Source organism: Lithobates pipiens, unplaced genomic scaffold (genome assembly GCF_037356315.1).
Source record: "Lithobates pipiens isolate NorthernLeopardFrog02 unplaced genomic scaffold, aLitPip1_a1.2 Scaffold_16, whole genome shotgun sequence".
Taxonomy (NCBI): Eukaryota; Metazoa; Chordata; class Amphibia; order Anura; family Ranidae; genus Lithobates; species Lithobates pipiens.
In genome coordinates this window covers 248,851,948-248,878,648 of record NW_027507748.1, presented here as the reverse complement: position 1 = coordinate 248,878,648, position 26,701 = coordinate 248,851,948, and the positions used below count along the sequence as shown (strand labels likewise).

General features: G+C 42.0%; 1 protein-coding gene across 2 annotated transcripts in view; it reads left to right on the top strand.

Annotated features, from left to right (window-relative positions):
• PIK3C2B (phosphatidylinositol-4-phosphate 3-kinase catalytic subunit type 2 beta) overlaps nt 1-26,701 on the top strand; it is a 935,041-nt gene that overhangs the window by 61,895 nt on the left and 846,445 nt on the right. For both annotated transcript variants that reach the window (XR_013274472.1, XM_077481256.1), the window contains exons 2-4: nt 6,900-7,698; nt 22,815-22,915; nt 25,152-25,306. Coding sequence is in view for 1 of the 2 variants with exons in the window: in XM_077481256.1 (XP_077337382.1) it covers nt 6,997-7,698; nt 22,815-22,915; nt 25,152-25,306 (958 nt within the window). In the remaining variant the exon portion in view is untranslated. The remainder of the gene's footprint in view (nt 1-6,899; nt 7,699-22,814; nt 22,916-25,151; nt 25,307-26,701) is intronic.

Genomic DNA, 26,701 nt, shown 5'->3' with positions numbered 1-26,701 from the left:
TATAACCCACATAGTAATAACTATGGCTCTGTGTCCCCTGATGTACATCAAAGAAAAAGATTTTACACGTAAGCTGTTTTAAAAATCCTATTTTCAAAAATGAGTAATTTGAAGGTTATTTGTACTTTCCAGACTTTTTTCAGAGCCTCAAGAAATGAGATGGGCTGTCTGTACATCAGGTGTGATCAAACTTGTAGACTCTATAACTTTCACAGAGACTAAGGGCCGGTTCACACAGGGGGCGATGCGAGGCGACACCGACTTGCCTCGCCGCGACCTGCCGCGACCTCAGCGGCGACTTGCAAATGACTTCTGTATAGAAGTCAATGCAAGTCGCCCCGAGGTCGCCCAAAAGTAGTACAGGAACCTTTTTTCTGAGTCGGAGCGACTCGAGTCGCTCCTCTCAGAACGGTTCCATTGTACAGAACGGGGGCGACTTGTCAGATCGCGGCACGGCAAGTCGTGTCGCCTCGTGTCGCCCCCTGTGTGAACCGGCCCTAACTAATATCCACTAATTTGAGTTATTTTTACCAAATAGATGTAGCAGTATATATTTTGGGCCAAATTTATGAACAAAAATTAGTTATTTGCAAAATTTTATCATATAAACTAAAATAAAAAAGTATTTATTTTTCTTTAAAAAAATTTTGCTCTTACTTTTTTTTTATCTTATGTCACAAAAAATAAAAAAACCCAGTGGTGATTTAAATACCAAAAGAAAGCTCTGTATGAAAAAAAACGATAAACATTTTGTTGGGGTACAGTGTTGCATGACTAATTGGCATTCAGAGTGTGAGAGCTCCGAAAGCTAAACATTGGTCTGGGAAGGAAGGGTGTATAAATGATCTGTATTATAAAGTGGTTAAGCAGATATGCGGGTAGATGTGTAGTTGCTATACAGATATGTAAATAAAAATGCAGCTCTGCAGGCAGGTAAGCAGGTGGGTACATAGATAAGTATGCAGATAGATGTGCAGTCAAATAACAAGATTGTTTCACCTTCTGGTTACAATTGAAAAATAAGCATACAAACTTATTTTTGTGGCTGGATACACAGTACGCAGATAAATATGCAATCAAATCGCAAGATTGATATGCTGGTAGATACACAGGTAAATGTGACTAAGTATGTAGATAAATATTACAGACAGTATGCAGATATTTATACAGTGGTTATGCAGATTGAGATGCAGATAGTTTTGCAGGTGGGTATGCAGATGGATACACAAATGAATATGCAGTCAAATAATGAGGTTTCAGCTTCTAGGTGTGGTAGAAAGAAAAGGCATACGAATTACCAAAAAACTGCCCTGTATGCTAAAGCAGTCTTTTCCTCTATGCTTTACTCCACGCCAGCACTCTCAATAGGTCATAGTAAGGCGACTAAAATGTCTCGGCTGGCTATCCTCCTCTGCTTCCAGCTTCCTCTGCCTTCACCTCTTCTCTTTTATATGCAATTTACAACCCTCAGATCCTACCCGGTCTTAAGTCTGGTCCGGTCCAATCCCCTGCAAGATCAGCTATCCCTGCTAACATGTCGTGGCAGCTTCTCCGCCTCTTCTGAGATCCCCCGGCAACCTCAGCAGTCTTTAGGAAATCGTGAGACTTTCCGGAGATCTCCAGAGAGCTGGGCTGTCTTTCGGTTCCTGCTTACTCTCACTGGTAGGTCTTGAAGCTCTCCGTCGACCCCTGACGGTCTCTGTCCGACCTCGCTCAAGCTCAGGTTCCTGGCCCTCCTTCCCTTCCGGATGCCGCACCTCGGTGCTCCTGCTCACAGCCTCAGCCTTGCACACTCGTGGATAAGCAGTCCTGAAGACACCGACCTCCAAAGCACAACGGAACAGATGGCTCTCTGCCCTCCCAAGACGTGCAACCGGGAGCAGAAAGGTGTATAGACTCATAGGAATCAGGTGGGCATACCTGGCCGAGTATATCCATATGCTTGAATGTAGAGTTACAGGCTGGATTCACATGAGTTTGAACTCTCAAGCATAATGCACTTGGGGGAACACACAGGAGCTCACAGCTTCATGCTGCTACTTGGCGCCATGTTGTTGCCCCCCCCCCCCCAGAGATTTTTACTTATCTTTTATTTACTTCAGCTCTGGAAAGCTTTACCCCCTTCCTGACCAGGCCATTTTTTGCAATACGACATTGCGTTATTTTAACTGACGATTACCCCATCTTGTGATGCTGTACCCATATAAAATGTCCTTATTTCCCCACAAATAGAGCAGCTTTCTTTTGGTGGTATTTGATCACCTTTTGCGGTTTTATTTTTTGCGCTATAAACAAAAAACATTTTTTACTTTCTGCTATAAAACATATCCAATAAAAAAAAGTAAACTATCTAATTTCTTCATAAATTTAGACCAATATGGATTCTGCTACATAGTTTTGGTAAAAAAAAAAATATTGATTTTTTTGCACAAAAGTTATAGCGTTTACAAACTGTGGGATAGATTTAGGGACTTCATTTATTTTATTTTTTTCTTTATGTAAAAATAAATGAGTTTCTTTTTTCGACAATGTGACATTGCAGCTTACAAATCTGACACCAAGTCACACTTTTTGGGGACGAGACACCAATACAGTGCTCGGTGCTAAAAATAAACAGCACTGTATAAATGATACCATAGGGAAGGGGTTAATATGGGGCAATCAAAGGGTAAAATGTGTTCCCTATGAGTGCTTTCTAACTCTGTGTGGGATGCTTTCACTAAAGGAAAACTGAGATCTGTGTTTCTGCTTAGCAGAAACACTATCTCCATTTTCCTCTCTGGCAGAATGACAGTCTTGTAGACAGACTGCCGTTCTGCACCTCTAAGAACGTTTGCCGGGTCCCCAGTGAACATCATGCCCCAGAACCGAAGAAGACGTGCAGTTATGTGATTTTGCACTTTTTTTTAAAATGACAAACATGCTATACTTCCACTATGCAGCTCGTTTTGCACAGAGTGGCCCCAAACCTGCTCTTCTGGGGTCCCTCGATGGTTGTCTCGGCTCCCTCCCGCAAGAACTCCACAATTTTCATGCAAGTTCCCTCGCATAGTGTGAAGTGCTTGCGGGCGTGCTCCCGTGATACAGCTAGCGGCTGTAGCCGCTAACTGTATCACTCGGCCCCACCCCCCCGGTCCGCCACGTCATTGGATGTGATTGACAGCAGCACGAGCCAATGACTGCGCTGCTTTCAAACCATCCACTCTAGTCAATCAATGGCCAGGGTGAGCGGCAAAAAGGATGAGAGAGGCGAGCGGGGGACTTTCGAGGGATCAGGTAAGTAAAACGTTTACCTTTTACAACCCCTTTAAGGATAGGTGACCTTTTGTTTCTGCCCTTGAAAGTGATTGTTAAGGTTTTTTTTTTTCCCCTTAAAATAACAAGTGTCCTAATTGCCTGCTCTGTGCAAGGGCATTGCACAAAGCGGCCCTTATCCTACTTTTCTTGGGTCTCCCTGGCTTTGCTCCTGGCTGCTTCTCCTCATTGAAGCCCCCACAGAAAGTTGCTTACCATGGGGGCGCTCATGCGGGCATTGACACAGACAGCAGGACCTGGGCCCGTCCCCCGGCTCCCATGTCACTGCATTTGATTGACAGCAGCGGGGGTCTATCCAATGAGGACCTGAGACGGCGGCTGGAGCTGCTGGCTTGTTCTCATCGCTGAAACGTTCGGGTTCAGGTAAGAAAAAGAGGGGCTCTGGACGGCAGCTGCACCACTGGTTGTAGGAGTATAGAACTTCCTCCACACTATTGGTTTGTGGATGAACCAAATTCTTCCTCCACTTCTACAGCGTTATCTAAAAAGACTTTAGCCATAGACTTGTGCACCTTATCTGTATGTATGTATGTGTGTGTGTGTGTGTGTGTTTTGCTTTAACCACTTAAGGACCACCACACTACTATATACGTTCTAACTTTGAAGAGGAATGTCATTGTTATGGCAGCAGCTAGCTGCCATAACCCCGGTATCCTCTTCTTCGGCTGGTGGTCCGCTTTCCAATAAGAGTGGTCTCTACCACGGATTCGCTGCAAGATCACTTTTTATCGGCTCTGCTGCCCTCCGCCACTTACCGGAGCCAACGGCAGAAGTGATGGGATGTTGCTCCTTGCTGGTTATGGAGAAGAGTGTTATGGCAGTGGGTAGCTGCTAATAACCCAGCTATCCTCTTCTTCAGCGGGTGGTCCCCTTTCAGATAAAAGTGGTCTCTGCGGCAGATTCGCAGTGAGAGCTATTACAAGGGATTTTTACATTCCTTGTAAAAGAAATAAAAGTCAGAGTTCTTTTTTTAAAAGAACAGTGCAAAAATAAAAAATGTAAAATAATAAAAAAACATTTTTTAGCGCCCCGTCCCGCCGAGCTCACTTGCAGAAGTGAACGCATACGCGAGTAGCGCCCACATATGAAAACATTGTTCAAACCACACGTGAGGTATGGTCGCAATTGGTAGAACAAGAGCAATAATTCTAGCCCTAGACCTCCTTTGTAACTCAAAACATTCAACCTGTAAAAATTTTGCCGCCATTCCACGAGTGGACGCAATTTTGAAGCGTGACATGTTGGATCTCAATTTACTCAGCGTAACATTATCTATCAAAAATTGGGCTATCTTTACTGTTGTCTTATTTTTTTTATTTTTATTTTTTATTTAAAAAAAGTTTTTTTTCCCAAAAAAGTACGCTTGTAAGACTGCTGCACAAATGTGGTGTGACAAAGTATTGCAACGACCGCCATTTTTTTCTCTAGGGTGTTAGGAAAAAAAGTGGATTATGTTGGGGGGGTTCTAAGTAATTTTCTAGTAAAACAGTTTTTAACTTGTAAATAACAAATCTCAAAAAGAGGCTCCGTCCTTCAGTGGTTAATTATGTTATGCCTTATATCTAGGCCATTTTAATAGGAATTGGGACTTGATATCCTTCCTCACATTTAAGCCCAAGCAGCAGAGGAAACGCCTCAATATTTCCATTTGCATCATGTTTTTTACAAAGATTGTTTCCTTTTCAGTACAAGAATATTTTGTTGCTTGAAGCCAGAACATATTCTCCAGGGCTTTTTAGAGACTTATTGAACTGTTTCATGTGATATAAGTCAGTTAACCACCTCAATACTGGGCACTTTCACCCCCTTTATACCAAGACCAATTTTCAGCCTCCAAGTAATTGAAAAGTAAATTTTTTTTAAATAACAAACATTTTATGCTTCTCTCCTCTGTGCATTTGGTATTGCACACAGCAGCCTGGTTCCTCCTCTTCTTGGCTCCTGGCCCTTCCCTCAACCAGCAGCTCTCTATGGGGGCACCCGAGCCGAGTCGGAGCTCCATGTATCCATGCAGGCAAGGAGCTGCGACCTGGCCTACCCCCTCTCTCCTATGATTGGCTGACTGACTTGGACCACTGCGGGAGCCAATGGCACCGCTGCTATGTCGTATCCTACCAGACGGCTTAGATACTCGCTGGAGAGAGATGGGTCTCAGGTAAGTATTATGGTGGCTGAGGGGAGGCTGCTACACACAGAATGTTTGTTTGTTTTTTATCTTAATGCAGTAAGATAAAAAATCTTATACCTTTACAACTCCTTTCAGTGATCTTGCACTTTCAATAACAATTAGGCCTCGTGCACACTGAACATTAAAATGTTATAAAAACGCCAGTAGCTTTGCAGTGAGTTTTTCAACTTTTTTCCAGCTTTTTGAAGTGTTTTTATTTTTTTAAAAGAAATCCAATAAAATCAAATTTCATCATAAATTTAGGCCAGAATGTATTTTGCTAAATTTCGTAAAAAGAAAAAAATCCTATATGTGTATGATAATTGGTTTGTGTGTAGAATCTACAAGCTATGCTACGTATCATTGAAAATTAATCATTCCTGATGTACTGACCATCTAGCTCATTTCTTAAGGCCTTAAAATGTCAAGACAGTACAAATATCCCCCCAAATGCCCTCCTTTTTTGTGAAGATGACAATCTATTAGTAAGAGACATAGTGAGTTACAATTTTTTGCCCACAATAGTTTGGAAACTGGATAATTTTTTTTCACACAAAATTGTCATATTAAGTTTTCTCACACATGGCATAGATAAACTTGCAATTACACCCCAAAATACTTTCTGCTACTCCTCCTTAATATGGCGATACCACATGTGTGAGACTTTTTCACAGCCTGGCTGCATACAGAGGCCCAACATGCAGGGATTCTAGGAGCATAAATTACACATTTAGTTTGCTAACAACCTATCACACTTTTGAAGGCCCTGGAGCACCAGGACAATAGAAACGCCCACAAAATTATCCCATTTTGGAATGACCCCTATTCTAGGAGGCATAATGAGTCTTTTGAACATGTCATTTTATTCCACAAGTTTTTGGAAAATGTGGAAAGAAAATGTAAATGTGTTTGTTTGTTTTTTGTTTTTACACAAAAACCCAAGTTATTTTATAAGATATTTCTAAAGCCCCATACACACTATCTGATTTTCTGCTGATTTTTGTGTTGAGATTTACCAAAACCATGTAGTGCAAGGGCCTGCCTGATTGCATACAAATTGAAACTCCTAAGGTTTGACCTCATATTATATAGTTTTTGCAAATCCGAAGGAAAAAAAAATCAGCAGAAAATCTGATGGTGTGGGGCTTAATACATAGCAAAAATTACACCCCCAAAATATATTGTGCTACTCCTCCCAAGTATCGCAATACCACATGTGTGAGACTTTTACCAGCAAGCGGAATAGATTTTAAGGCTCCTAACTGGAAGTAATGCCAAACAAGCATATCGGTATTATAAACTCTCCAGTGAAAATTTGGGTGGCTTTGTGGTGGGGGAAAAACAAATGTAGGTTAAAACTTACAAAGCTTGTGGTTTTCATGTTTAAATAATAATAATCAATAATTCTCTTTTGTAGGTGGTGTTCTGGAGAATTATGCCTTCTGCAGCAAATTTTTTTTTTTTTCTATAGCCGCCTCCTTTTTTTTTTTTTTCTGTCCGTATAACCACCAGTGATGTCAACTTCTGATGGAAAGAAAGAACAATGGCAAGGTCTAGAGTCATTGGGTATGACTCGAAAAGAACTGGCATTAGCAGAGGCACTTCAAATGGAGTATGATGCACTCTCTGACCTCAAAACAACATGTGAGGTTGATGAAAGCCCTCTAATTTCCTTGGAAGATGTCTCACAAGTAGCAAGTACTGCCCCATCACTCTCAAAAACCAAACCTGACCTCAATGAAGGCTTTTATATATATGGGGATGGATATCTTAGCAGTAAACAAGATGAAGGAAAAAGTCTTTCTCCACCCCCTTTACCACCTCGCACACATCTGGGAAACTACTGCAAAAACGCGTTCCAGTCCACTACATCAAAGGTCTCTCACGCCAAAGATGTCAATCTATTCACTGGAGAGAATGAAGGGAATCCGCCTAACTGCACAATTTCAGAAGAGGATGCAGAATCGGGTTTGCTGAGGAGTGGAGGTGGATTTTCAGGCTTGGATTATGAGGGAATAAATGATACAATTACACGCCCGAATTTAGCATCAACCTATGATTCTAAGATACTGCACCAGGCTGAGGTACATTGGAAGAATGTGAGTTTACAAAAGGGTTCTACAGGAAAACCAGTAGCGCGAAGCAAGACTTTGCTCCCACAAATCCCTCCTCGTACTTATCGACAAAAAAAGTCAGAAGTCACAACAGCTGGACTAGTAAGTTATGAATATAGTTAACTATTTTTTAGTAGTTATTTGCAAATAAAATTTTACTGATTGATTGATTTCATAGCTTTGCTATGACTGACTTTTTTAAAGTGGTGGTTTAAAAAAACAAAAAACTTTTTTTTTAGAGTCACATTATGCACTGCTTAGGCTCGGTTCACACAGGGGCAACACGACTTGACATGACGTGACTTGACGTGACTTGACGTGACTTGACGTGACGTGACTTGGACCCGACTTACAACACTACTTTAAGTCGCCCCAGGCCAGGCGACTTGCCGTGGCCAATCAGAGAATGAGCTCTCAGGGCGGAACTCCTTTTGAGAGCTGATAATTCTCTGAGAGTAGCCTCTGTATAGACAGAGATCCGACTTTGAGGCGACCTCCATTGAAATCAATGGGTACCAGTCGCCTACAAGTCGGATTGAAGTAGTACAGGAACCTTTTCTGAAGTCAGAGCGACTTCAGTAGTGTGCATTAAGACGCTCTCATTCACTTACATTGATTTCTACATGTTGTGCGACCTGAGGTGACTTGGGGCGACTTGAAGTGGGATCTGAGTCGCCCCTGTGTGAACCGGCACTTAGGCTATGATTTACTCATGAAGTGAACACAGTGATTATTTGGTGTCAGTTTGTTTTATTTACTTTTTCTTAAACTATGATAAAATATGATTGTCTTTTTGATCATTTTCAAATCCTGTTATTCCTATTTTGTTTATATAAATTTTGAGTGGGGGGTTAACATGTTTTGCAGATGCTTTTGTTTTTGTTTGTGCCCTTATGGTGAGGAAATCCTAAAGCTGACAGTTATCACCTTTTAACCAGGCCTCTTTTTTAGACTCAGTGTTTACATGTTTAAAACCGTTTTTTTGCTAGTAAATTACCTAGAACCCCCAAACATTATATATTTTTTTTCTAACACCCTAGAGAATAAGATGGCTGTCATGGCAATACTTTTTTTCACACCGTATTTGCGCGGCGGTCTTACAAACGCACTTTTCTTTTGGAAAAAAAAAATCACTTTTTTGAATAAAAAAAAGACAACCGTAAAATTAGCACAAATTTTTTCATAATGTGAAAGATAATGTTACGCCGAGTAAATTGATATCCACCATGTCATACTTCAAAATCGTGCCTGCTCGTGGAATGGTGACAAACTCTTACTGTTCTCGCTCTACGGATCGTGGCGATACCACATTTGTGGTTTGACTACCGTTTACGTATGCGTTCGCTTCTGCGCGCGAGCTCGTTGGGACGGGGTGTTTTTAAAAAAAAAATAATAATAATTTCTTATTTTACTCGATTTTATTTTTACAATGTTTAAAAAAAAAAAAAAAATGGATCACTTTTATTCCTATTACAAGGAATTTAAACACCCCCTTTAATAGAAAAAAGCATGACAGGTCCTCTTAAATATGAGATCTGGGGTCAAAAAGTCCTCAGATCTCATATTTGGACTTAAATGCAATAATAAAAAAATAAAAATCAAAAAAAAAAGTAATTTGAAAAAAATGACATTGAAAAAAATGTTCCTTTTAAGAGGTATGGGCAGTGATGTGATGTATTGATGTCGATTTCGCCCTCCTATGGTATAGAGACGAGTGGAGGCCATCTTGGCCTCACTCGTCTCCATACCCAGCACAGAAAAGGACCCAATCACCTCCGCTGCTGCTGACTGGTAAGCGGCAGAGGGCACGGAAGAACGGCTGGAGGGGGGGGGGGCACCCTTCCTGATGCCGGTGATCTCGTGGTGAACCCGCCGTGGAGACCACCATTATCGTAAACACGACTACCTCCTGTAAAGATGGATATCTCGGCTGTGGCAGCAGCTGCTGCCGTTACCGAGATATCCCTCTTCAAAGTGCCGACGTATATGTACAGGAGCCGGTTGGTAAGTGGTTAACAAGAACTAAGGGGAAGTTTCTCACTGGGAATAAAAAGTCCCAGTGGCAGTTGTTAAAGGTCAAATTTTGCTTAGTTTGGGGGATCTACACATATTTAATGTTTTGTTATCAAAATGGGCAGTGACGTAAATGCTTCTCTATAGGATGACCTATGTAGGAAAAAACTTGACATTGTTTCAGACTTAACCTTCTCTAAAGAAAACCAAAAAGGTTTAAAGAGGAAGTAAACCCCTGGTGGGTTTACTTTTTCTTTGTCTCCCTGCAAAGGTAAAGCTAATGGGCTACTATGCATTGCATAGTAACCCTTTAGGTGTCACTTGACACAGGAGCCAGCAATGTCACCACTGTCCCCTGTAGTACGGGAGCTGCCACTAACGGCATATCGCGATGGTGCGCTGCTGTCTTATGGCGCATGCGCCGTCGACAGCGGTGACTGTCTTTTTTTTTTTTTTTTTTAATATCTCCTAAACCCTGTAGGCTTAGGAGTTATTTCTTGGACCTACAGGTAAGCCTTAAAGAGGAAGTAAACTCTTCCACTCTGGTGCTTCTTTTCATTTAGTCCATTATAATAAGTAACTATCAGACCATAGCCACTGTAATCCAGCCCAAATCGCATATTACTTACTGTTTAAAGAAACTTTAAAAAACTTTCCGGGGGGGGGGGGGTCAGGCCTGCGCCTCCCCTCCGCAACTGAAGAGGAGACAGCGCCGAGCCTCGGGTTCGCAGCCCACACAGAGAGAGCCCGAGGCACTGGCAGTGGGTGGCATTGCAGGGGGGAGGTGTGAGCAGCACCCGAGTGGAGTGACATCTGCCGGCTCAGTGATCCGGGACCCGTCGCAATAATCTCCTTCTCTCTGTGGTCGCGTTGTGTGGCCGCTCTGATCATTCTCGGCAGCGGCTGTCACTCACAGCCGAGCAGAGTGAAGCCGCCTCCCCCCCCCTCCTGCATGCACAGCAAGCACACTGTGCATGCAGGAGGAGGGGGAGGCGGCTTCACTCGGCTGTGAGTGACAGCCGCTGCCGAGACTGATCAGAACGGCGCGACCACAGATAGAAGGGGATTGTACTGTAGGGGGGGTCTGTACTGTAGGGGGGGTCTGTACTGTAGGGGGGGTCTGTACTGTAGGGGGGGTCTGTACTGTAGGGGGGTCTACACTGTAGATGGGTGGTCTGTATGGTAGGGAGGGGGGTCTGCACTGTAGGGGGTCTGTGTAACATGCAGGGGGTCCAGAGCTGTGAGGGGCTGTGTAATGTAAAGGGGTGCAGGGGGCAGGGTGCTGTGTAATTTAAAGGGGTCCAGAGGTGCAGTTGGGGAGAGGGGGGTACACAGTAGTGAAAAAAAGATATTGAAGGATGCAGAGGTATGCAGGGGGCACAGTGGGCGTTTTTTTACATTTTATGGTGGTGGGGTGCCAGATATAGGATCCGCCCCGGGTGCCAAATGCTCTAGGTACGCCCCTGGGCAGCGCCATCTTAAGTATTGTTTTCTGAGTCCACAGTGGAGTGCATTTCCGCCCTTAAAGTGGTTGTAAACCCTTACAATCCACTTTGACCTACAGTTAAGCCTAGATTAAGGCTTACCTGTAGGTCCAAGAAATATCTCCTAAACCTATACGGTTTAGGAGATATTTGCCCGAAGACAGGCACCGCTGTCTACGGCGCATGCGCCGTAGACAGCGGCGCGCAGGCGCACTGAGCGCGGCATTTCCAACAATGGAGCTGCCGCGCGTGTCGGCTCCCGTGCGCATGCGCGGGAGTGACGTCATCGCGGCTCCGCCGAATGACAGCGGTGGAGCTGCGAGACCCCACCGAGAAGATGGATGCGCCGGACTACAGGGGACAGCGGTGACATCGCTGTCTCCTGTGTCAGGTAAGTGACACATAATGGGCTACTATGCGATGCATAGTAGTCCATTATGCTTTGCCTTTGCAGGGAATGAAAGAGGAAGTAAACCCATTAGGGTTTACTTCCTCTTTAAGTTGAGCACTTCCTATACTGTTAACCCAGCCTCCTTCTCAATCCAACGTTTCTATGGCAACCCTGCTTCCCTGTCCATAGTTTGTTTGTGCCGATTTTCTAATGTTTCCCTTTGTCTGACTGCAGTAATGGCCAAGTTTAGACTGTATGTCATGTCACATAGTCACATGGTGTGTAGGAGGAAGCTCTAAGTGATTAGCAGAGTTCAGTGTTGTGCTGGGCATGCTCAGTGACTTCATTCTACAGAACAAGGATTACAACAATACTAAGCAAGTAAGGAGATATCTACAAGAAGTATTCATTAGGGTTTTTTATGCTGGTTTACAACCACTTTAATCTAGGCTTTCCTGTAGGTCAAAGTGGTTTGTAAGGGTTTACAGCCACTTTAAGGCTACTACATTTTTCTTATATAGGCCTTTGTGTAATCATATTGTCTTGAATACTCTTAGTGGAGTACATTTAATTGCTTTATGCTATTGTTCTCAGGCTGTATATACGTGGCTGTATTCTTACTATAACATGTAACTTATTGGTTGTTTGGGCCACTTCCAGCAATTTTAAAATGTTGTGCTGACTACATAAGGTTTATAGGTGAAAATGTAGTATATTTTCAGTGATCATTGTTCAAGTTGTTAAAATATTTTTTTTATAAAACAGTTAGATTTTTATATGCTTTCTCATCCATGTTTGATTTAATCAAATTAATTGTAGATTGGCGACTAGATTTAGCATATAGTTTTAATTTCCCAGCCTCCCTTCTTAATTAGTGTTGAGCATAGCTATCAGTCATACGGAATTTACATTGTTTTCAATGTGTACCTGACTTATTGTGAGAAATAGCACCATGAAGCACAACCATTGTGTTGCTTTGCAAAACATAAACGAAACCTATGTACACATTAAAAACATATCGCAGCCCTTGTGTGTGTGTGTGTATGTATTTAATAAAAACTATACATCATAACAATTTTAAAAACGGAAACATATACATTTATGTTGCTCTTACACATTGATAATTTTCTATTTACACACAAATCAATAAAACTATTCTACAATTCATAAAATCTACTGTGACTGTTACCTGCATAGTAATGTGGAATAGACCTACAGGCAGAGAAATTGGAAGACAAGTTCAAAAGAAGGAAATGAAGATAAACTACAGAGCTGGGAACTAAAAGCTTGTTTTCTGTAGATTAACAAGTATATTAAAACTTCTCATCAATGCTCATGCTATGTTTTTTTTTTTTTCTGTAACTTTAGCATTCAGACAGGAATAGGGTAGCATTGGTGCATAATACATAGACCTAGAAAAGCAGCACACAATTGTTGCCACAGAGTACAAATGTCAAAGAAGCAGTTTCAACACTCTGCAAACCTCATCACCCCTCTGCTGCAATGGTAGAGTTGAACTCCCCAGAGCATGTATAGAGTCCAAGTTGAACAAATTAGTTGTGAACTAATTCTCCTTGCCCCCCAGGACCACAGTGGATTAAAGTGGACATGTTCAAGAAATGTCTCTAAGTTCAAAATGAAGATCAGTGGTGATGAGGGGCAACCTTGTCTGGTTCCATCTGGCAGTCGGAAGAATGCTGAGTTAGCTTTGTTAGTCCTAACCGCTGCCATAGAGAGAGAGAGTAATTGGCATCTTACCACTTACCAAAGTTAACCCCTACCTCCATATAAATCGACTTCACCTTCAGGAACGTCCAATATACACTGTCAAAAACCATTCTCTTCATCCGAGAAAAGGATACTTAAAGAAGAAGTAAACTCTCTCACTCTGATGCTTTTTCTTTTAGTCCATTATAATTCGTAATTATCAAACTATAGCCACTGTAATCCAGCCCCAAATCGCGTATTACTTACTGTTTAAAGAAACTTTAGAAAACAATACTGAAGATGGCGCTGCTTTACCCCTGGAAACAAGTTTTTTTTTAAAGTCCACAGTGGAGTGTATTTCCTCCCTTACATTGAGCACTTCCTGTACTGTTAACCAAGCCTCCTTCCCAATCCAACATTTCTATAACAACCCTGCTTTCCTGCTCATAGCTGACTTGTTTTATTTTATAGTATTTACTTGTGCCGATTATTTAGTGTTTGCCAATGCCAGTCTCATCAGCTTGAGCTGTCCGATGCCCAGGTTTAAACTCCATGTGATGTCACATGGGGTGTAGTAGGAAGTTCTGAGTGATTATGCAGTCTCATGGGATTTCAGTGTTGTGCCATAGTAAGTCTTGATAATAGACAGACAAGCACACAGAGTGTGCCGTAAATCAGGGGAGATATGGGCACGCTCAGTGACATTGTTCTAAAGAGTAAAAAGGAATACAAAAATACTAAGCAAGTAAGGAGATATCTACAAGCGGTGTTCATTTGGGTTTTTTTATGCTGATTTACATGGGACAAAGTTGTGGGGTAGAGTTAAAAACCACTTTAAGGGTATTTTCTGACTGTGGACTTAAAGGATGACATAACATGCCCTGGTCCTGTTCTTCGCCCCTCTGGTGGACATAAAGCCCACTTGATCAGAGTATATGATGTCTTGGAGGAGAGGCAGCAATTTAAATGAATGTCCCTTGGTAAAGATCTTTAACTCAATGTTAAGTAACAATATGGGCTAGTAGTTCATATATTGGACTGGGTCTTTAACCCCCCCCCCCCCCACCTTTCAGCATTACCGAGATGTGAGCTATGAAGGTATCTATCTAAGAGCCAATTGCAAGCTGAGACAAATTGAGCAGCCAAAATCAGAGCAAATGCCTTGTAATCATAGTGGCCCTATATACATCTGACCCAGGGGCTTTATGCGTTTTAAGAGATTTGACAGCTGGCAAAAATTAGTTAACGCAGTTTGTCAGCAGTCAGTGGAGCAAAAAAGGTTTAAAAAGACTGGATTAATAGTCCTAACACCTCTGCAATAGCCCACGAAATGTTGCGATTTCCACTACTAGAGTCGATAAAAGGAATATAACTCTACAAGATCTTTTAAGGACAGCAGCTACAGATTGGGATAGTGATATTTTTTTTATTTATTTTTTTTGTTTGTTTTATGAAGTCTAGTTGAGTTTGAAGTGAGGCCTTCCTGGTTTTCTTTAACCACTTGCAGAGACCGCCCGCTGTGGATATATATCTGCTGTTTGAAGAGGGATATCCTTTTTATGGCAGCATGTTGCCATGTCGCTTCCAGGGTCAGTTCACACCAGACGCAGTTCCTTTCACTTTTTTTCTGCCCAAAATGCATGCACAGTGTTTTCGATGTATTCCAATGGCTCTAGTTCACACCATGAATTCAGTTTACAGTCAGTTTCTGCATCGGAAACTGACCGGAATCGGACTGTCTGGTGTGAACTAGAGCCATTGGAATACATGGAAAACACGGTGCATGCATTTTTAGTGCAGAAAAAAAGTGAAAGGAACTGCATCTGGTGTGAACTGGCCCTCAGATAAAAGTGGTCTCTGTGGCGGATTCGCAGTGAGATCACTTTTATCGACGGGAGAGGGCCCCCTGCTGCTCTCCGGTGTCCTCCGCTGCTTATCGGAGGCGATTGTGTCCTCCTGCCTGTTGGGTATGGAGATGAGTGAGGGGAAGATGGCTCCCACCCATCCCCATACCATTGCAGTGAGGAAGCGATGTCAAAACAGCACTTCTGCCCATAGATCTTAAAGCAACTTTTTTTTTTTTTCTTATTGCATTTTAGTGTAAATATGATATCTGAGGTCTTTTTGACCTCAGATCTCATATTTAAGAGGTCCTGTAATGCTTTTTTCTATTAAAAGGGATGTTTACATTTTTTATAATAGGAATAAAAGTGACACAATTTTCTTTTTAAAAAAAAAACGTGTAAAAACAATTAATACAATGTAAAATAAACAAGAAAAATACATTTAAAGGCGCCCGTCCCGCCGAGCTCACATGCAGATTCAAACGCACCTGCATATGAAAACAGCTCACATGTGTGGTTTGAACACTATCGCTGCGTTTTGTTAGAGCAAGAGCAATCATTTTAGCCCTACACCTCCTCTGTAACTCAAAAGATGCAACCTGTAGATTTTTTTTTTAAACATTGCATATGGAGCTTTTTAAGGGTAAGAGTTTGCCACCATTCCATGAGCGGGTGCAACTTTGAAGCATGACATGTTGGGTATCAATTTACTCGGCATAACTTCTTTCACAATATAAAAAAAAATTGGGCTAACTTTACTGTTGTCTTTATTTATTTTTATAATTTTTTTTCCAAAAAAAGTGCGCTTGTTAGACCACTGTGCAAATATGGTGTGACAAAAAGTATTGCAAGTAATTTTCTAACAAAAAAATGTTTTTAACTTGTAAACAACAAGTTTGAAAAATAGGCCCAGTCCTTAAGTGCTTAACTCTCCTGCCTTCTGAATTAACTTTCCCCTTATCACACTCACTTGTGCGTTATGGTTATGTATTTTAATGGTACAGTACAGGAAACTGGCATCCTATTCATACGCCATGGGTTATTGGCTTGCTCATTAAGGTGACTGGACACTGGCACGGTTTTTTGTTTGTTTTGTTTTTGCCTATGCTTGGGGCATCTCCCCTATAACCCTACTACACCACACAGCAGTTTTTTTTCTAGTGTTTTGTAGGTGATGGACTTCTCCTTTTTTGGATAAATCCGCTTCACTAGTTGTATTTTTCTTTATTTTCATATAACACCATCAACCTCACTGTCTTCTAATGCCTACACAGAAGCTGTGTATCCAAACTTGTGCAACATTGGAAAAATCTTGGGAGCCGTACCCGGACCATCCTTTATTGCTTCTGCCACTGGATCCTTCATGGGTGCTCACTTGGGCAGTTGGTGCAATGCATTGAGTTAGCCATAGTGCTAGACGGGTCCAGGACTGTATCCATCGCCATGAAACTCCAGTCCCTGATCTGATGACCCCCTTTAGGGTTGTGATGAGTGAAGCCTGGACTTTATGTATATTCCAGCTTTATGAACATGAAATGTTTAACACCCTGTATATTTGACAGGTACTATGTGAATGGGGCTATATTTAGAAAGTATTCACTTCAAAGTGTAAACTTTTCAAAAATTTTTCTAACATCCAACCATTCAGAGCTCAGTCTCAGGTGGATGACTAGCTGTTAAAAATCATACCACTGGTCATAGACTTTAACACCATCTGCTGCAACTGTGCATGGTAGCCAATCTGCTTATAACAAAGCTGGAAGCTGATTGGTTTCTGTGCAAAGCTGCATCAAATTTTGCCACGTTTAGTACATTTTCCCCAATTTGGTCTTTGCTCTGCAGCAGGAACCAGTTCTAAAACCTGACTTTGTCAAATAGCGTGCCTGAGATAGAGCTAGAATAAGATGCAAATCCAGAATTATCAACTTCCAGGGTTTTATTGTCAAAGCCTAAATTGAACAAGCTGAAGTTAGAAGCTGATTGGCTACCATGAACAGCTGCATCAGATTTTTCACTCTTAAGTCTTAGTAAATCAACCCCATTGAATCAAAGGGACTTCAGCGGGTGGTGAGGCAGTGTTGGAAAGAATAGTAGATATTTTCTCAATCCCGGATTGTCACTTTATTGAAATTTCTACTCTTACATTGTTTTTGAGCCTGCCTCATTTAAAGTCCCATACTCGTTTTGTCTTTTGAATTTAGAATAGGGATGGAGACGCACTAGCCCCCTTATTTGTGCGTTTCATTTAAAGTCCCAGTATATGGAGCTATACATAACCCCCCCCCCCCCCTTTTGTATGTGGCTAGTGAACACACAGAAACCTAATAAGACTTGCAAGACATTCCCCGTTCATAAACCAATATAATGGGCAGTCTCTGGATCACTCCTGGAAGGATTTTTGTTCCACCAAAAATCTCTGCTGAACTGGTCAAAAGGTTTACAAATATTTCACAGTACCCATTGAATATGTTCCATCTTTTAAAAACTATGCTGACAAAATTTGAAAGCTTTCTTTAGCCTTGCAGACCCAGCAACCAGCTCTTGTTGCTGTTTCTGTATTTTCAGATGGCAGCTAACTGGACTAGAACAATATACAACCAACATGAGACTGTTTTTCAGGATCTTGTGGTCGCAAAACCAATACAGCTTTCTTCTGTTACTTTTTTTTTTTTTTTTAATGTTGATGCCCTGGAACCCAACATGAGGCAAATATCCAGAGTGGCTCTAATCTCTTAATATGCCCAGAATCCTCTGGTTAAATGCTTGGCTAGCAGAAGCTGCCCATAAGGGTTGTCTCACATGTATTACTTGTAAAAAGGCAAATGTTTATGTGGTGAAGCACTGGACCAGCTCATAAGAGGTGAGAAAGTTTTGTTTGCTCAGAGAAAGGTGCTAGAACCCCCCCTAGCTCCTTCTAATTGTAGAGCACCTTCTCACACTCTGTCCACTCTTCAACCTCAAAACCTAAGTAAACCTTAGGCCTGACCTAAGAGAGTGGGGGCATATGTTGCAGCCCACTTCCAATTGCTCATAGTGCCCTTCAGCCTATATTCTGCTCTCAAGGTATTGCCAAATATCTTGGCACCCTTGCGTGCTCTTCTCAGTATTCAGTCATCCAGATGACAAGCTATGTAGTTGACCTTCTTCTGAAGGATTTATCTCCCTTACAACTCTCAACAAATGTCCAAAATACAATTCATTTCCTTCAGGCTTTTGGCTGGGTAATCGGCTTCAAAAAATGTATTCTCTAGCCTTCAATGCGCTTAGAGTATATAGATTTGTCCTGGATATATCCCTGGCTAAGGTCTTTCTTCCAGACAATAATTTCTCTAAGGGGTCATGCTCCACAACGGCATTCCAAGTCCCACAGTGAGAGTTTTGGGTCTAATGCTGGCCTCCAGGCAGTATCTTTCAAACCATTCCATTCAACAACTCTCCAGCGAAACATCCTGTTGGCATAGAAAAAGCTGACTCACCCTGGATCTACCCATGCTCTATTACCCCCAAACAAACTCCTTATCCTGATGGCTCACCGGTTCAACTCTCATAGTGGACAAATCCTTGTGTTAGTTTGAAGAAGAGTATTCTAGTACTTGACAGTTCAAGGAACACCATCGAGAGAAGACTGCAAATTTCTGATCAACATCTTGGAGATCAGAGCTGCCAGGCTGTGCTTTTAAAACAGAGCTATACTCGCCTCGGCTCCAGCAATGCGGTATCCTGAAGCGTCCCCACCCAGCTGCTGACCTCTTCGGGCATCTGGCTTCTTTTTTCAACTTTTTTTTCAGAAATAAAAAACTGATTTTCTGTTAAGTTCACTGACTGACACAGCTCCTTTATTCTTGACCATCGGGTTGTTAGGCCAATTTCAGGAGAGGACTAGGCAGAACATGTTAACATGTATAAAAAAACAGAACTTTCTAGTTCCGCCCAAGGGGTGGTCCCTTCAGTAATAAAACCCCAGTCTTCCTGCAGCCCTAATTTTTTTATGCCTAGTGAATGAGATGGCCCTAGGAACCCTGCGGGCCCATCGGTCCGGGGATTTTTTTGCAGAAGTTTTGTCTTTTGCGCAAGATTAAGATCCTGTGATCTGCTATCAGCAGCCAGCTGAGTGACAGACTGGATACCATTATCCTTGTAGTCTCGTCATCCTGGCCAACGATCGCGTGCAGACCGTAGTTACGTGCTGGGTTGGCCATGACATGCCCCTCAGGCTCCAGGGGTGGCTGGTGAGCGCAATGCTTCGGGGCACACACATAACCGGGCTACTGATGTCTGAGTCACAGAGAGCAGTGGCCAGCAGCCACCCCATACTCTTAGGGAGTGGGTCTGTGATGGAATGTTCCCCAGCTTGTCAGGACTGGTAAATACAGCTCTCCTTGCCTTGGTGGGGCTGAGCAGCTGGGCATTCCCTGGGAGGTCGATTCGGGGGTCCCTATCCTCCCTCTTTTCTCCCTGTCCTTACCCCCCGTGGGGGATTCTGCATGGGCTACTGAGCTGTGTGTGTGCCACATAGATAGGGGCCCCCTGGGGGCTCTCACCTTGGGTGGGGGGGGGGGCTTCACTGGTGGCTGTACCCCTGGGTGTCTGTCTCTCCGCTGGGTGTCTGGCGGTCTGCACATGCTGATCGCCATAGCGCTGTTTTGCCGCCATTTTTTTTTCACTGTCCATCTCTGTACAGTTGTTTGGCGCCCATGTTTGGTGTGACTCAGGGAGAAGCATGGTCAGGAACTATTTTACTGTAGTTTGGCGGCCATTTTCCCTGTGATTATGTCCTTTATACTGGATGCTCGGTGGCCATTTTTATTTCTTGCTGCTCAGTGCATTTTTTATGCCCAGCGCTGATCCCTGAGGCTCAGAACAGAGCTGTTTCTTCTCAGACACTTGGGAGCTGACACGAGCACTGCTGGCTGAACGGCACAAAACTCGGTCAGGGTGGTGAGTCCTGCGGTGGGGGCCCCTCAGCCTGCAGCAGCTGGGAAGGTGGGCCTATCCCCCTGTCCTTAGTCCCCAACAGGTGGTAGACAGGGTGGGTCAGCATGGCTTCAGAAACTCTTGTTTCTTTCCTCAAACTCCAGGCAATTGCAACCGGCTCGCTTGCTAACAATGCAGTGCCTCTGGACGCTTTGTTGGCGGTTCTTGACACGCAGGATGGAGGCGGTGCATGGGCGCAAAGGTGATAAAAAGCACTTCCTGCCGCCCCCCTCCTCAGGGGAGAGCTCTGATGCCGACTTGGGCCCTGCTGAGACCTGTGGCCCCTGCTCTGTTGATTCAGATGACGCTGACCAGGAATGATCGGACAGGGAGGATGAGTCCTTGTCCGGGTCCGCGCACGACAAAGCGCTAGTTGGAGAACTTATCACAGCTGTGCATGATACCCCGAAGATTCAGGATACAGCAGGTCCCTCTGCTGATGTAGCGGTCCCTTTTGGGTCCCATAAGCCAGCCCGTGCACCTAGGGTGTTTCCGCATCTAACTTATTTCGAGAAGTTCATATACAAGTAATGACCGCAACGGACCTTTTCATAGAGTTGGGCTTTTTTGGCGGAGTGGCCAGAAGAAGGCAATTACTTTCAGCAAAAAAATTAATGGCACTTTTTGAGTTTGCAAAAAGGCATGTGGAAGACTCCCAAAATGTATGGAGGAAGGTGTTCTGGTCTGATGAGACTAAAATTTAACTTTTTGTCCATTAAAGAAAACGCTATGTCTGACCCATCACATCACCCAAGGAACACCACCTTTTTCAGCAGTCAGGACTGGGAAACTGATGTTTTCTTGAGCAAAACCTGTACCACTCTGTGTGATTTGAGGCTAGGACAGAGGTTCACCTTCCAGCAGGACAATGACCCCAAACACACTGGTAAAGCAACACTTGAGCGGTTTAAGTGACAACAGTAAATGTGTTGGAATGACCTAGCCAAAGCCCAGACCACAATCCAATAGAAAATCTGTGGTCAGACTTAAAGTGGTTGTATACTCAATTTTTTTACTTTTACCTACAGGAAAGCCTATAATAAGGCTTACCTGTAGGTAAAAAAAAATATCTCCTAAACCTGTACGGTTTAGGAGATATTCCCCTCGGTATGCGCCGCTGACTGCAGCGGCGCATGAGCACAAGGGGATTCTCGGCCTGAAAATCCGGCAGTGGCCGGCCGGAATGAAATCTCCCGCGCGCATGTGCGGGAGTGACGATATCGCGGCTCCGGCCACTCACACCACCAGAGCCGCGATACCAGGAAGAAACGCCAAGGGAGCATGTCGGCTCCCTCGGCGTGGATCGGGCCAGATGTCGGGTCCTCGTTCTAAGGTAAGTATTTCATAATGAGCTAGTATGCGGTGCATACTAGCTCATTATGCCTTTTGCTTTGCAGGTGTTAAAAAAAATAAAAATAAAAATTGCAGGTTTACTACCGCTTTAAAGATTGCTGTTCACAAGCGCAAACCATCCAACTTGAAGGGGCTGGAGCACTTTTGCAAGGAGGAATGGGCAAAAATCCCAGCGGTAAGATGTGGCAAGCTCATAGAGCCTTATCCAAAGTGACTTGGAGCTGTGATAGCCACAAAAGGTGGCTCTACATTGACTTTAGGGGGCTGAATAGTTATCCACATTGACTTTTTCTGTTATTTTGTCCTATTTGTTGTTTGCTTCACAATAAAAAAAATCTTCAAAGTTGTGGGCATGTTCTATAGATTAAATTATGCAAATCCTCAAACAATCCATGCTAATTCCAGGTTGAAATTAAAAAAATTAAAGATGCGAAAGGGGGGGGGGGGGGGTGGGGTGAATACGTCTGCAAGGCACTGTATTAGTAAAAGTAGTACACCTTGTTAAGCACACAGTTAACTCTGCCTCTAGATGTTAACCCCTTCCCAGCCAGTGTCGGTATAGTGACCGTGTACAGTATTAACACCAGTGACACCTATCCAGTGATTAGTGATATCAGTTACTCTGTACAGCCATATTATCATAGTCCCCATATAAGTCAATAATCACCACCATTAGTACTATTAAAAAAAAAAAATCCGGTATATATATACCATAGTTTGTAGACGCTAGAACCTTCACCCAAACCACTCAATATACACTTTATTGGGATTTTTTTTTTTTTTTTTTTTAATTAAAGACCTGTAGAAGAATAAAATGTGGGCTAAATTTATAAGGAAGTGTAAAGTAAAAAAAATAAAATATGTATGTGTGTGTGTGTGTGTGTTTTAGAGCAGAATTTAAAAAATATTTATTTAAAAAAAAAATTGTCTTATTTTTTTCATTTATGTAATAGAAAAAAAAAAAAACAGTAGTGGTCAAATACCACTCAAAAAAAAAGCTCTGTGTGCAAAAATTATATAGATTTAATTTAAGTACAGTGTTGCATGACTGTGCAATTGCCAGTTAAAGTAGCACAGTGTGGAATAGCAAACAATGCCCTGTTTATGAGGGTGGTAAAACCTTCCGCTTAACGTACAAGCGTCTAACCCATGGTGTATGAATAAGATGGCTGTCTTCTGTACTGTATTCTAAGACATGGAATTTACATATTTATAATTTTCTTTTTTCTTTTCTTTTTTGTAACGGTCAATAAATGTATTTTGATATGTGATCTTAAAATGATTCCTCCCAGTCATGTCTCTTATCTACTGACTCTTTTCCTTATCACTACCCTTTACTTCCTGCTAGTACATAGAGGTGGAAAAGGATGTAATAAATCATTTCAAGAGCAGAACAGGAAAACATGCCTTGCTTTTTTCTGCTGATATGTAATTTCGCTTACTCTTGTACAGGACTCGATTCGGCCGTATCCACTACAGAATGGGTGTGAGCTTTTTGAGATGTCAGAGCAGAGAGATGAGGAAACTGCTGCATTTTGTCACATGCTTGACGTGTGAGTTAATTTTTATTCACATTAGAAAACAAATGTGTGATGGTAAGGTAGTGTGTAAATTTTATAAATTGTGCTTTTGCTGTCCTTTGTATATGTGATGCTCTAGGTTGTAAAATGGATTGAGACTTGATCTTGGTAGTTTTGATTTAAGTTACTTCTTATTCTTTTTTTCTTTTACTTGTCAAGAATCTGTCTAAAAAAGTCTGATTTAGTTTTGACTGGGTAGTTGGGGTGCTTAATCAACAACTGATTTGGTTCCCATATACCTCTGGGAATTCATTTGGTGAGATTTTTGTTTTTAAGAGCCCAGGCTTGTCTGCCAGCTGCATTTCTTACAAATGTGCCCTGCCCAACAGTTTTCTTTATATTCGATTTCTGTAAATGCAGCTGCTAGAGTGGGATTCTTCATATTGCAGTAGGAAGCCTGAGCCCCTGACAAGCAAGTGTAGAGCTGGCATTCTAGCAGAGATGGTTAACCATTAAAATTATTTAGGTATATATGAAGTCAGAGGTCTATAATTTGTTTTAAGAATTCTTATCCTTCTGTAATTAAACAATTCACCCAGATTTAAAATTTGCATTAGAGTAGATTACCAAATATATGTTCTTATCCTTTTTGGAAGTAGTTTTGCATGGATCAAGTTTCACTTTCTTATTGTATGGATATAAGGCCTCATGTATGCTGCTGCTGCTAAACTGACGTTTAGGAGCAGTTTAGCATTTTTTTTCAACTGCTCCTGAACTCTCCCCCTTTTTTTGGAATGGAAAAAAAATGTGTTCAGAAGCTCAGTTTAGAGGCATTTCAAGCGCCAAACTCCTAAACGCGGCTAAATTCTTGGCCATTTTGAAAAAAAATACATATTTTTTATTTTTTTCTTCTTTAACCAGTTCCTGACGGGCGCATGATGATATACGACGGCAGAATGGCACGGGCAGGCAAACTGGCGTACAGGTACGTTCAGTTGAAATTGCCGCCCTGCCATCGTGTGCGTGCCGGCGTGTGCCGTTCGGGACCCCTGTAAGTCCTGTCGCGTGTCTCGCGGACTCTATAGCCGCAGGGATACTCGGGATCGTCTCACGGCAAGGCTGAACGGGGAGATGCCGATGTAAACAGCATCTCCCCGTTCTGCCTAGCAACAAGGGACACTGATCTCTGCTCCCTGTGACTGGATTGCAGAGATCAGCGTTCACTAACACACAGCCCAACCCCCCACAGTTAGTAACACGCCCCTAGGACACACTTAACCCCTAGACTGCCACCCCCTGGTTAACCCCTTTACTGCCAGTGTCATTTACACAGGAATCGGTGCATTTATATAGCACTGATTGCTGTATAAATGACAATGGTCCCAAAAAATGGGTCAAAAATGTCCGATGTGTCATAATGTCGCAGTCACAATAAAAATCTCTGATTGCTGCCATTACTAGTAAAAAAAAAAAATTATAAAAATGCCATAAAACTATCCCCTATTTCGTAAACGCTAGAATATTTTTTTTTTTTTTACCAAAAAAATGTAGAAGAATACGTATCGGCCTAAATTGCGTAAAAAAATTTTTTTTGTATATTTTTGGGGGATATTTATTATAGCAAAAAGTAAAAAAAAATGCATTTTTTCAAAATTGACACTTTTTTTCTTTATAGCGCAAAAAATAAAAACTGCAGGGGTGATCAAATAGCACCAAAAAAATCTCTATTTGTGGGGAAAAAAAGAACGTCAATTTTGTTTGGGAGCCACGTCGCACAACTGCGCAATTGTCAGTTAAAGTGACAGTGCTGAATCGCAAAAAGTGGTCTGGTCTTAAGCCAGCAAAATTATCAGGTCTGAAAGTAGTTAAAAACGCTTCTAAATGCTAAAAGTAGCATGTAAACATGGCAAAGTGGACATTTTAAACATGGTTTACTGTCTGTTAAGTTAAATTGTTCAGGAGAGGTTGTAAAAACGTCCCGTGCCTTACTAAAACTTTACTATTGAAGAAGTGCACTTTCACTGCATTGGTATTTGCTAACAAAAGTCCTTGAAGTAATTTTAATGACGCACACGTACTTGCTTGGTGAAGACATGTAACTGCAGATATCTGACCGTGCTGTCTTTATCCACCCAGCAAACCGCACCCCTTATTTTTAAAAAGGAAAATAAGATTTTGATGTAGATTTTTAAGTATATTTAATAAAATTGTAGTTTTACTTTTTTCACTATCCCCAATAATCAATCTCTCATTTTTGCTTCCATTTTAGCCTACGCTCTCATCAAAGTCTGACAGACCAATTACAAACTGGCATTGTCTGGAGTCCAGTTAATCTTAGTCCTGAGCACTTGGGTCCTGGGGTGAGCCTGAAAGTAACAGTGATCATTAATTTCCTAAGGGATCCCCTTACTTTCACCTGTGACTGTAAGTTTATTTCTGATTTAGTTTTCTTTTTACCATGTAATGTTAATTATACAAAACTGAAAAGGGAACATTTTTATTTCTCTTCCATTCATTGTAGTACACAGCAAAATCAGTATAACTTGACCAGTCTGTCAAAGTGCCACCTGCAGAAATAGAATGATAGGTATAACATGAAAAACAGCCTAGGGGTGGCCCTGCCGATTGTCCCTCCACACCTGGCAGCAAGCTCATCCAATCCCTAACCACAGCATGTTTAACTATGACTTGTTTTTCCCACATGCAGAGTAGCTGTGAGAACTACCTAGACAGAGGATCTCTCCACTGGTTAAGTGGGTTTGCCCTCTATTATCTTTGGGTATGCTGCTGGTAACATATATTTTCTCTATTGCATGTTTGAACATCAATGGCCATGTGGACTTTTCTGTGCTATTATTTTTTTTATTTTTTTCCATTTTTTGTTTTAAATATTGTTTATTTCGTTTTCCACATTTACAAAAAGAACAGTACAAAATATTCCTTATACATACTTTTAAAAATCACTTTGACTAACATTCATGTTATTTCAGTGTTTTCAACATTCACATAAAAACAAACAGTCAAAAAAAAAAAAAGTACACATTGGGTGCCCAACCGGATCGATCTTAAATATCCCAAAAGGGGAGAAGAAGAAGAGGAGAGAGAGAGGGAGGGAAAAGAAAAAAAAAAAAAAAAAAAAAAAAAAAAAGGTTTTAAGCCCGCCCCCTCCCCCTCTCTTCATGTGTTTAGAATTATCCTTTTGTGATTTTATCTTACCCATATTTATTACCCCTCCCACGTGACGCTTTTTCTTACTTCCAATTTGTGATTTGTGTAAGGTGGGGATTCCTCTCCTTCCATCCCCACTCCCTTCTACAAAAAAAAAAAAAAAAAAAAAAAACCCCCCGACAAACCCCCTAAAGGGCCCCAGAACAAGGGGTCCCCCATCTCCTCCCCCCCACGCAAAAAAAAAAAAAAAAAAAAAAAAAAAGGGGGAGAACCAAGGGGGGGAAAGGATCCTTTCCCCTTCTCCTCCCTTCTTCCCTCCTCTCCTCCTCCCTCCCCTATAAAAAATAAATAAAAAAATTTTATAGGGGGCTATGAAGTATATGCATCTTATCTCCCTCCCCTAGATGCCCTCTCCATCCCCCATAATTCCAAGATATATTGAGGATTTTCTAAATTCCATCCAGTTCCTCCAAGTCACCTGGAATCTAATTTCGGCTCCCCGTTGAAGGTGTATTAGTTCTTCCATAATCCTCAATCTATCTATTTCCCTAAACCATTCTCTTATCCCGGGTGTTTCCTTTACTTTCCAGTATCTCGGGATCAGTACTTTCGCTGCGTTTAGCAAAAATGGAGTTAATGCTCTTCTATATT